At 46.4% G+C, this 12500-nt stretch overlaps 1 protein-coding gene across 2 annotated transcripts in view; it reads right to left on the bottom strand.

Annotated features, from left to right (window-relative positions):
- Positions 1 to 4260: 4260 nt before the first annotated feature.
- Positions 4261 to 12500, bottom strand: part of chrna6 (cholinergic receptor, nicotinic, alpha 6) — a 14778-nt gene continuing 6538 nt past the window's right edge. The window contains exons 2-6 of one of the 2 annotated variants that reach the window (XM_017461766.3): positions 12379 to 12500; positions 10600 to 10644; positions 7758 to 7867; positions 6463 to 7486; positions 4261 to 5722 (exon numbers count right to left, since the gene is read on the bottom strand). The exon at positions 12379 to 12500 is cut by the window's right edge and continues 18 nt beyond it. In XM_017461766.3, the coding sequence (XP_017317255.1) occupies positions 5597 to 5722; positions 6463 to 7486; positions 7758 to 7867; positions 10600 to 10644; positions 12379 to 12500 (1427 nt within the window). In that variant the 3' untranslated portion in view covers positions 4261 to 5596. Of the gene's footprint in view, positions 5723 to 6462; positions 7487 to 7757; positions 7868 to 10599; positions 10645 to 10966; positions 11022 to 12378 lie in introns of those variants that run through there. The other variant, XM_053677715.1, reaches the window with a different exon arrangement.

Raw genomic sequence — 12500 nt, 5'->3', positions numbered from 1 at the left:
ATCTAGCATTACAGTAAACACGCCCAGTCAGATCTAGCATTACAGTAAACACGCTCAGTCAGATCTAGCATTACAGTAAACACGCTCAGTCAGATCTAGCATTACAGTAAACACGCCCAGTCAGATCTAGCATTACAGTAAACACGCCAAGTCAGATCTAGCATTACAGTAAACACGCTCAGTCAGATCTAGCATTACAGTAAACACGCTCAGTCAGATCTAGCATTACAGTAAACACGCCCAGTCAGATCTAGCATTACAGTAAACACGCCAAGTCAGATCTAGCATTACAGTAAACACGCCCAGTCAGATCTAGCATTACAGTAAACACGCTCAGTCAGATCTAGCATTACAGTAAACACGCTCAGTCAGAAATCAGTGTTGGGTGAAACACTGAAATATTGAGAAAATTTGAATGGTATATAAACCGTGAAATTCGTTCTGACATCTGACAGCCTAGTCACTCTCTCTCTCTCACACACACACACACACACACACACACACACACAGATCCCACCTAAGCTCTTACTGAAGAAATGAAGACATTTCAAATCATTTTAAATCACTTCAGACCCACTTCCCCCGTCCTCTGAGCCAGACTCGCATGTTATTATTCATAAATGTGTCATAAACATTTCGCCTGAACACAAATGCACTTCTATTTAGGGACGGCGGCGGCGGCGCTCATCGTGGCTCCAGCTGTGCGGCGTGCTGCGTTATTACTCAGATGTGCTGGGGAGGACCGAGTTTATAGAGAAGATTTGGATAATCATTAAGCGCCGAGTACAAAACGTGTTCGCAGTGCCGGTTACTGCGGTGTGTGTTAATGGTCCAGAGGGCATGAAGCCCAATAAACACATTCGGAGTGCACGTAGCTCATGTTATTTACCGCAGGGGAATATCTACAGGGTATAATTCTGGCATCGAGCTACAATTTAAGATGCTATTTGTTCAGTTGTGTAACGTTACGTCGTGCAGCGTTGCGTCTCTCGGACGTATCGAATGTTACGCAAATACATCCAGTCACTGGTTATACTCATAAACCCCAGCAAGACTCGCGTACTGAGGTGAAGGAAATGCTCATAAGTCAAAGCTAAAGGTGTTTTCTCACTGATTGACGTTAGCGGTTAGCATCTATGTCAAAGCACCGGAAGGAAAAAGGATGGTGTGTATGAGGCGAGGTGGGGATACAGGACGGGACGCCGGTCCGTCGAGAGGATTTAGAGTAAACAGTCCACCCGAGCACTTTAATCCACACAGCTGAGGAGCGAACCAGCTTCGAGGCGGTAGCGATACCCACAGCGCCGACGCTAACACTACCGAATCACGTACGCAGGATGTACAGTGCGACGTCAATGAGATCGGAGCTGAAATTCAATCCAGGTGTGTGTGAAGATCAGCAGCGAGTGAAGGCGAGGGATATTTACTAGAGAATTCCACAGAAACGTCCGCTTATGAACGTTATCTATGGATATCTCTCTCGCTATCTATCTAATAGGTGTGAAGTCGACACCTCAGGATTGTTAGACCCAGGTGTGTGTGCGTGTGTGCATGTGTGTGTGAGAAGGTCGGTGGGTGAGCAGACACACAGATCTGTCAGAAATATGGCAACCCATGAGGACGGGGATGCTGTTGCTGTGAGAAAAAAAATCTTTGCTTCCATATATAGTAACCCCCCCCCCCCCCCCACCACACACACACACACACACACACACACACACACACTGAGCAAAAGAGACGGAGAGAGAAAGAGAAACACACACACAGATTTAGAGAAAGAGAGAGAGAGAGAGAGAGAGTAGGGGGACAGACAGAGACAGCTAGAGAGAGAGACATATTTATACACACACAGATATACAGATATGTCTGTCTTTATACGTCTCTCTCTCGAAATCTGTGTCTCCGTCTCTAGAGAGACAGAGAGAGAGACACGTCGTGTGCTGTCCTGTTCAAAAGGCCATTAAGTCAATGAGTCCCTGATCCGATTAGAGGCGCATATCCATGCATGAACACACACACACACACACACACACACACACATAGATTAAAAGCATTCTATCCCTAACACCTCACTGAAGAAAAAAAAACTAATTACAGAGACCACGCTGAGGTTTACTACAGCACTATATGAAAATGGCTGAATGACAGATTAGCATTAGAGCATGAAGTAGATTTCTAACAGTAGTTTGTCCCAGAAATTAGCATTAGCGTGAAAGGGCTAACGCAGGAACGGGCAACGTCAATAAACCGTCTAACGCCTGAACTGGCATCATGGGTCAGTAATCAGCACCTGCTGTGTATAAGCTAACAAATAAACTAGCAAACAACCAGGTTTAACCCAGAAATCACAGCGTGTAAACATGGCTGCGAGAGTAAACAGGTTATAAACTCGCGTCGATTCGGTTAGCAAAGAGAACTAGCATTATACCGCGGCTAATTGGGTGACTCAAGTTTTAGCATTACACAACAGTTGTTGTTATTGATTTAGCACAAACGTTTGCTGCACATCATGCTAAATTAGCACTCAGAATGGTAGGAGCAGGTGTGTAGGTGTGTGTGTGTGTGTGTGTGTGTGTGATGCCCCTGAGACACAACCCTCTCATTTCACATCTTTTCAACCTACTTATGACGCAGCGCTCCCGATATTTATTCCTGTGATGCGCTCATTTACATAAAATGGATTTTTTCCCCCCCTAATCTTAGCGTCAGATTATAAAATTTGTTTATTTCACAAGCTCCCTGATCCTGTTGCTTTTGTTTTTCGTGCGTGACGAAGCTATAACGGGAATTAATTAGGGAGCTGGAGCGCTTACGGCTCTTCAAAACATTTCCATCTGCGGTGAGATCCGGGTAACGTGCCACCGGCCCAAAACGTGTGACTGGAACTCCTGACCATGAGTGCGAGGGGATCAGTACAGCAGATTTGGTGTGTGTGTGTGTGTGTGTGTGCGCGCATATATATCCGTATATGTATATAGATTGATAGATACAGATAAGTAAAAGCTTCTTTTTTTTTTTTTAAGAATTTTTTTTTATATTAGCTCAATAATTAGTAATCAACCCTATAATTTTGATTGAACATTGACCGTTACTTAAATTATTACTAGAATTAACCGGAGACAGCGGCGCAAGGAACCGAAAATGATCGCTCACGATCGCAAAGTTAAAAATAAATAAATTAATTTTTTTAAAAAGGTCTGAGTAGAACGTTCTGTATAAAGTTAGCTTTCCGTACTGCAGCGCTCAATTCGTATGAGGATTTATTCTGCGCATTTCATTCGCGCCATATCCATAAGGACCGGGCGATGCGACGAGAGGACGTCGACGTCGTGATAAATGACGTCTTTTTAGGGAGAAAAAAAAACCCCGTAGTGTTCGTTTCATTTCGTAATTTATTATTTGACTAAAACGCAGCTGTTGTGTTAAATACTTTTTCAATTTTTTTTTTTACAAATATAGATTACAACTTTTTTTAGTGTAAAAAAACAAAAAACATTTATTTTTATTTGTAGACGTTATTTGTAGAAGTATCACTGGACTTTGTAGGACATACATTGGAACAGTACTGTACTGTACGCTACTGTATCGTTTCTAGCTGCGTGTAAGTTTTCAGGGCGCCGACACTGGAGACTCCTTCCGTAAGTAAGGAATAATGCTGTTATACGGAAGAACGACAGGGTACGATACAGGTTTATTGAAATAAATAATTAAAAAAAGGTTTATTAGTCTCAGATTATGTTGAGTGTCTGATGTACAAGTCCCTATGAATGAGATGTCGCTATAGAAACGAGAACGTATTAGAACCAGCGCATTAACATCAACCCGCCGTTCACGTTACATCCGGAACGATCCGTGCTTCCGACCGACCGGATTCGAGAATCACGTGGTGCGGCGTAAATAGTAACGTTTACGTCTGCGCTTTGCGTGAGCTCGTGGCGGATACTTACCGTTTAAGACGCATTCATCTGCACCATACTCATGCACGTGATTAGCCACGTTAGCAGGACAGGGAGAAAAAAAAAATGCGCGTACTCACTCCGCCGTGTGAGGAAAAGTCACGCTTACACGAACGCTGATCCACACGGCGTGCGGAAATCCGACCAGACACGGAGTCGCGTTTACGTTCGCCTTCAAGAGACGCTTATGATAATGCGCCTTTCACTTCAAAAGCACCGGCGAAGGCGGCCAGAGATTAACATGACATTAGAGTTTCCCCAATCAGTAAACACACACACACCCAAACAGTGACAGCGCTTCGTTCGGAATTCGTTTAATTCAAGGACATCAGTGAAGAAAAACGGATTTACAGACGTACAAACAGCTGCAAACAAGAACATTGTGCTTTCGTAAACGTCGAGATAGGGATTACAGACGTCTCGGAGACTGAGATGGGGTGGGGGGTAGTGGGGGGGGGGGGGGGGCAGAACTTTTGGGATCGTGCAGGAGTCGTTATCAGACCATTATGAGACTCGAAACAGGAAGTAAGTCGAACTAAGCGTGTTCTAAGTGGGCGGCTTCCACGGTCACGTGACTCGGACCAAATCGCCGTTTGGTTGAAGCGGATCGTAGACCGCCGTTCTCAAGAGGACGAGGAGTCGGATCTCCGGGCCGCTCTCAAACCCGGAGGCAGTTTTCGCACGTCGCCAAAACGTACCTGACTTGTGGAGCAAAAAGAGATAAATATTTAAGTGTGAAAACGACCTTTCATTTTCCTGAGTAGAGATCAGCAGGTCGTCTGGTTAGGGCGAAGGTTCGACGCCACTGATTTCGGCCCGACCCGTCAAGCTGTTGGGATCTATACGGGGGGGAAAAAACGACTTTCGATCGTTCTTAAAACGAAAGACTTTCCTGAAATGAAATACGGCGTGTCTCTCGTCTGCAAAGAGAACAGCAATATGGAGTCGGCTCCCTCTTTACGACTATTACAGCCTCCACTCTTCTGGGAAGGCTTTCAAAGACATGCACGGCTGATCGGCGCGTCCGTAGCGTACGAGCGGGTGGGTGTGTGAATGTGTATGCGATTGAGGCGCCAGCTGAAGTAGCGCATGCCACTAAACGGGCACAGATTCCCAAAATCTTGTGGAAAGCCTTCACAGAAGAGTGGAGGCTGTAATGTGGAGGCCAACTCCGTGTTAATACGCATGGATTTGGAATGGGATGTGAACGCGTACGTGATGGATTAGCACCCTGTCCCGGGTGTACCCGGGTGGATGGAACTCAATACTTTCGGCCATACAGTGTAGCTTTCCAACAGCTTGACATTCATGGCGTGAAGGAATCACAATTAGCTAGCTCGGTTTTAGACGCATTACCGCCGTGTTCGTTAAACCGGCTCCTTTGCAGGCAGGTGGTGAGATAAGAGAAAGCAATGTAAATAGAAACATTTCCACGTTAGTTTGGTTTAAAAAAATAAACAAAAACACGCTTTTTGTTACATCCGATTTGGTTGGAGTAAAGCGGTCAGAATGCGAGAGTATACGTCCTCCGTTTCTTCTCGGTGATTTAGAAATTTAGAAATGCGTTTAGAAACTCGTGTGTCAGTGACTCGGGTGATCGGTTGAATCCGAGCGAGCGGAACGTGCGATCCAGTCAGCTGTCATGCGAAGAAACTGATGAGAGGCTGGAGGAAGAGTCCCATTGTTCCGAGAACACACACCAGCACGAACACCCACAGGAAGATTCGGTCGATTACCATGGCAACGTACTTCCAATCATCCTCCACCTAGAATGAAAGAAGAAAAGGACAGGAAAGAGGACGTTAACAATCCATCGTTATGATCACGCTAGCAACGCGCGAGAGAGAGAGAGAGAGAGAGAGAGAGAGAGAGAGAGAGAGAGAGACAGAGAGAGAGAGACACCTCGCTGAGCTACCGCATCACAACGAAGAGAAGGAGGGAAAGCGGGATAAAGAGGCGAGTAGGATTTCCATATCGAACACCGAGGACGCCGTATTTGTAGACGCAAAGCTCATCTGTAGGCACCGATTTTATGCTAATGGGGATCTTCGCTGTCTGTGACATCGCGGCGAAGTGACGTGACGTGACGTGACGTGATTGGAGGGGGCTTTATCTAAGCTCTAGCTGGATGATGTGAAAGAACGATTGGAAGGAAACAACAGTGACTCAGTGGAGGGATGGAAGAAAGGAGAGAGAGTCCAGGGATGAGACACAAGACAAAGAAGGAGCGAAAGTGAAAGAGAAGGGTGCAGTGATGACAGAAAGAATGGATGGAGTAAAAAGAAAAAAAAAGAAAAAAAGAAAAACGAGGGGATGAAAGAGATATGGTATGGATGGAGAGAGGAAGAAAGGAAAAACAGAAAGGATGGCATGAAAGAAAGAAAGATGATGGAGGGATGAAAAGACAAATGTTACAACGGTAAAGTTTGTGATGCGACTGTATACTGTGATAAAATCTGCGAAAGTGTGTGTGTGTGCGAGAGTGTGAGAGTGTGTGTGAGCTCACCTCTTTCGCCTTGTTGCGGCTCCTCATGTTCTCTGCGATGTACTTGACGCTCTCGATGGCCTGCTTGATTTCAGGCGACACTACCGAAAACGCCACCACGGTGTTAACGGCGCTCAGCTGCCGACTCGGTTTCCCACAATCCCCTTCGGCGGGCTCTTTCGTCGGATGGCGCGGACACGCCCCTTTCTTCACCTCCCCCTCCCTCGCTTTCCCCTCGCCGAACTCCAAACAGTTGCTGCAACTGTTCTTCCGTTTCTTCCCGTCCCCATCCGCAGACGATCCCTCGGGCAAACCGGCTTTTCCGGAGGATTCCGACTGGTCCATGGGACGTCTCATCAGCATAACTCTGGGCAGGGCACGCAGGAAGACGGTTCGCACCCAGGAAGGCATGGCGTGCGTGGTGGGAGTGCGGTAGTGCACGTTGAGCACGAAGACGGTGATGACGATGGAGAGCGTGACGAAGATCATGGTGAAGAGCAGGTACTCGCCGATCAGGGGGATGACGAGAGAAGTGGAAGGGATGGTCTCGGTGATGACCAGGAGGAAGACGGTGAGGGAGAGGAGGACGGAAATGCAGAGCGTCACTTTCTCGCCACAATCCGACGGAAGATAAAAGACGAGGACGGTCAAGAAAGAGATGAGGAGGCACGGGATGATGAGGTTGATGGTGTAGAACAGAGGCAGGCGGCGGATGTAGAAGCTGTACGTGATGTCCGTGTAGATCTCCTCACAGCAGTTGTACTTGATGTCGTGCTTGTAGCCTGGCGCGTCGATGATCTCCCACTCGCCGCTCTCCCAGAAGTCCTTGACGTTGACCCTGGAGCCAATCAGCACCAGGTCGATCTTGGCCTTGTCGTACGTCCACGAACCGAACTTCATCGAGCAGTTCTGGTAGTCAAACGGGAAGTAGGTGATGTCCATCGGGCAGGAGGACTTGAAGATGGCTGGAGGGACCCAGGTGATGGTGCCATCGTACTTCAGCAGAGCTTTAGTCTTGTCTTCCACCAAGAAGTCACCCACAGCACTGCGGCAATAAGGTGGTTAAAGACGGTCCACATATCATTTTGAGAGATTACAGAACCCCCAGTTTCTCTCACCTTCTAGAACTGTCCTTTAAATGTTTCCCCCAATCCTTTCAAAATGACAGGAATCGAAATAAGTATGCACGGTTTATTTATTTATTTTTTAAATAAAGCTTCCTCAAGCGTTCGGGGTTTTTTTTAAGCTTCCTAAATTTGTAACCAAAAAAAACCCCTCTACGACTCGGTCCCGTTCGCCCGAACGAAGATGCTTACTTGTTGTAGAGCACAATGTCAGGCCTCCAGATCTTATTGGATGGAACCCTGATGTACTCGATGCCGTCAAATTCTGCCGGAGACCATTTCAGTTTGTAGTCGTTCCATATCTACAAAACAAAATTAGTCGCGTGTCAACACTACGGGTCTATTCCGACACCGTAACCGAGAGGAAACCTTCTAGTCTAGAGCTCGCGAGGGCGAACGTCTGGCTAGGTAAGAGGGATGGTATCACTCTGTCCCCTGTCAATCAGAGTAACCCTGGCCAACTCGTGTACGCAGAAGAGGTGAGGTAGGCCTTTCTTCCGAGGGTGTTACGCTGCCCTCTGATGTAGCGTGAGCAAAACGATTGGGTGGCTGGCTTCAGGTGTCTCAGAGGAAGCACATTCTGGCGTTCACACTCTCTGGTTGTGTGGTTAGCCAGAAGGAGGGATTTGTCTAATAACCAAATTGGGAGAACAATATTGGAATCGTTAGGTTGCAGATTCCTTGTTGATACCCAGCAGGAACTTACGCCAAGATCCCTGTATGGAATACACGGGTTACTTGCAGTACTTCACCATTTGTTGGTGAGTCAGCGAGAGCCACTCGTAACAGGTTCTACTGGCTGCAGATCAAAGCGATTTAGAATGTGGGGCAATTAAGTCTCGACCAAAAGGGTTCTACCGAATAGCTACCAAACGGCGAGGGGTGAAGAACAGCACTCGCTTCCTCCCAGACAAGTGAAGCCACCACGTCTCATACTACTGCTCACGCTCTGCCACAACGTACTCTCAAACACTCTAGGATACACGGGCTCACAGATGCTCGTGAGTGGTTAGTGTCGCTCCGGTTGACAGGGAATGAGTTAGCGCCACCCCTCCCACTCAAAGAGAACAGCCAATTTAGCCGTCTCCAGGAGTGGGACCGTCGTGATTGGAGTTCGCCGTCTGCACAACAACAGCGCTTTTCATTTGCGCCACTCGTCCTGGCTATCAAACACCCAACTGTGTCTTCAATATATATATATAAAACATTGTTAGTGTGGACATTTTAAATGCCCATCAGAGGTAGGGGTCCTTAAATTCCAAGGTCCTCTCATTCCAGCACAGAGTCCAAGTCAGTTACACTGTGTTTTTAGCATTCGCTAGGCATGATGCGCTACATCTTGGAAAAGTACGTCACAATCCTTCATCTCTCTCTACATTTCTCTCCATCTCTCCCCGAGTTAGACGCAGTCACTCATCCGGTTATGAATTATTTATGTATGAAGACGTGCCGTGTGTCTTCGCATGAAAGTCCCTCATCTTGAGCAGGATGTGATTCATTGCCACAGCGTGACTGATAGTCACACTGTATCCACACGCGGTACGTCGAAAAAACACGCTCGTGATACAACAGGAGAAATGCCGTAACTGTTTCTCGAGAGTAGGGGTGTGCATTTTTTTTTTTTAAAAACGTGAAATTGTTGCCTATAGACAGCGTGGTGGGAATAATGAACGACATGTCGTCGTTTTAATACGTGTTTTTTTATAATTGTGTCAATGGAACGTCCTTACAAGGATTTTAAGATGTGTAAACGTGCGTATGTGTGTGCTGCTACAGTTCACTCATAATACAAATCCTTCGCCCCCCCCCCCCCCCCCCCCCCCCCCCACCACCACCACCACTCGAGCTACTCTTTACAACCGTGGTGAGCAGAAAAGCATGTCCGCTGTGCGTCGCTGCTCGAAGAGTTAAAGGGTTTTTTTGTGTTTTTTTTTTTAGCAGCACGGGGAAATAAAATACATCAATTATTAACAGCTAAATGGATTTCCTCCAGAAACGCTGAACAACACCCGAGTTCATAAGTTCAAGAGGCGCATACACCGGGAATCTTTAAAGCTCTTGTCCTTCATCTCCAACACTCACATATATACACATAGATAAAAACCTCTCTCTCTCTCTCACACACACACACACACACACTCTAAAACACCTGCTGTCTCTCTGTATAAATATATAAATCTCTCACATTACAGTAGGGTGGGAAACAGAAGTGCATCAGAATTGACTTTTCTAGAATGAAATGTTGAATTTGTGTTCAAGTCGAACTGCAGAACAATCCCCTCGGCTATTATCCGTCTGACGAGACAGAACCGGGTGTCATTCTTTCGCACCGAGTGTTATTATAGTTTAATGCCAATCGCATTTCATCCGATACGAAAAAGACGTGCATTAGAGCGCTGACCTACGTCAGTGCAGCGTCACCGAAACCGGACGGCGAAAGATCGTGTTTTTAAAGATGGTGCCTGGCGTGTATCGACAGCCTCTAAATGTCTCATCCTGCACCCTGTAGAACCACAGGCTCCGGTCCTTGACTCAAACCTGATGTGGACGACTTCTGTCGTGGCCCATCTGCTCGAAGGTTCGACGTGCTTTCCATTCGGACATGCTTTTCTCCTCGCCACGGGTGTAAACGCCGGTTATTCGAGTTACTGTAGGATTCTGGTCAGCTTGAACCAGTCGGCCCATTTCCTCTGAAGGTGTTTCCATCGCACGATTCGGTCCGGACTCTAGAGACTCCGCTGTGTGTGTGTGTGAATCCCAGGAGATCAGGAACATCTGGAACCAACACCCATGCTACAGTAAAACCCACTCACTCCACCCCCCATTCTTATGTTCGATGTGAACGGTACGGTTCAGTGCATCTGCTCAGCTCGCACTCAAGCCCGTCATCGTTTTACACGATACGTCAGCCAGGTTTTTGTCAGGTACGTTTCTGCGGGACCGAAACACGGGACCGGGTAAGCACCTTACTGGTAGACCACCTTGTAAATGCGAGATTTCTGCACTTTACACACACATCCAGTAGATCACTTACATGTCGTAACCACAGGTTGGTCTCCATTATCTGATTGACTTCATCCTAGAGTAAAAGGGAAAGAAAAGGGACACAGAGACGTAGAGAGAACAAAATGTGACGTCTAATACAGATAAACTTAATGTCTCTATTGCAATACCTATCTTAAATTTCCCTCGATGCTTGCTTGCTAATATGCTAGCTAAACATCCACTCTATGAAGTATCTGCCATGCTAACTAGTAGGCTAACTAGCTAAGTTAAAAAAGAAAAGAAAGGAAAAAGAAAGGTGTCATGTTGACATCTCCATTCCAATACTGGTCTCACCTGCTCTCACTGACCTTCGCACACAGAAATAAGCTAGCTAATAAGCTAGCTAATTTACTTACCGAGTTTACCGAGTATTAGCATGCTAACTAGCGGGCTTGCTAGATTGGAAATGGAGGAGTGAGCTAAAATAAAAACGGGACGTCAGATATAGAAAATAGAAAAGGAAGACACGTCTAGCTCAGTCATGGAGTCGATCTGATACATCCTGTTTGTAAAAGTATCGGAACATGAGTGAGGGCTGGTGAACGGGAACATGTTCAGACCGATATGAATGCAGGCTAGAGGTCTTTTCAGGAAAGAAAGCTTGCGGCTACGGAGAGCTAACTGTGGAGAGGATAATTTAATCCGCAGCTCTAAGGACAGTATCTGCCGGGCATCCTGGGAGCTACGAGTGGAAATTTCAGCCCTGTTGCACTCTCTGGCCTGCTGGTGATGGAAATTTAAATGAAAAGAAAAGGAAACGGTGCAGGAATTTTCCTGGAGATCGCACTGTATATCCAACATAAGATGAGACGCTGATGAGAAACCTGAACACTCGTGTCTTATAGCCGAATTTGCTGATCGTGGAAGATATTTTGAGGGGATTCGAGGAGTTTTCTGGCTAACGTACACAAAGCGCTCGCGGAACGCTTTAGCGTAAAGTCGAAACCTTTGCGGTGATCCGAATCGTCCGAGTCAGTTCGACGAAACGATTCGCTCGGATCGCTCCGCCGATTCGCTCGGTTGATTGAACTCACCGATTCAAACACGAGGGGGGCGAAGCTCTGCAGAATCTTAGTTCTGTAGAAAGGTCAACTCTCGGGTTTTAACGATACATGGTGTGGGTGGTCTTATTAGATTAAGTCTGGAATTATATCAACATGATCAAAGTTAGAGTAGTTAGTAGCTAGAAATAAATTAGAATTCATTTCTTACTACAGAACGGGACAACCTCAGTTCGGCATGGGGGGGGGGGGGGGGGGGTGTTTTTATCTAACAAACTTAAGGAACATGCTATGTAGTCAGGAAGCAGTTTGATTGTTGTTGAAGTTTTGGCCTACTGTATGCATCTTCCCCCAAAAATATATATACATATATATCATCTCTATTTTTCCAGATCTTCTCCTCGACTCCCATCAGCGTAGGTCTGGAGCTGTAATCTCATCGGTGACTTTTTTTCCTACCAGTGGACTGGAAATATTTCCGAATTCTGGGTCGATTTTCTTTTTCAGTTCTGGAGGTAAACAGAGCTCAACATCTAGGTTGGGTTTGAAATTCAGCTTGTATAAAAATAACCAAAGTTTGCAGCCTGGAGAACTTTTGCTTATAGAATTTCGTCACGACTGCAACGTGTACAGGTTTCAGTGTCGAGAAAGAATCGGGAGCTGCCGAGAAGCCTGGAATATATTTTTCCTGGCATAAACAAGAACGCGGACGTCATCGTATACCTTTAAACCCGACTTGATTTGACTTGACACGACACGGTTCTTACCACTTTGACGAGCTGAGAGATGGAGACCTCAAACTCCACCGTCACCGGGTCCGACACGTTCTCCACCGGCCGGATGAACTGATTATACTTCCGGAAGAGCCGGCGGAACAGCCTGTCCTCTC

The sequence above is a fragment of the Ictalurus punctatus genome, chromosome 29 (assembly GCF_001660625.3).
Source record: "Ictalurus punctatus breed USDA103 chromosome 29, Coco_2.0, whole genome shotgun sequence".
In the NCBI taxonomy this organism is placed as follows: Eukaryota; Metazoa; Chordata; class Actinopteri; order Siluriformes; family Ictaluridae; genus Ictalurus; species Ictalurus punctatus.
Note: the sequence above shows the minus strand (reverse complement) of the source record. Positions and strands in the feature narration are given on the sequence as shown.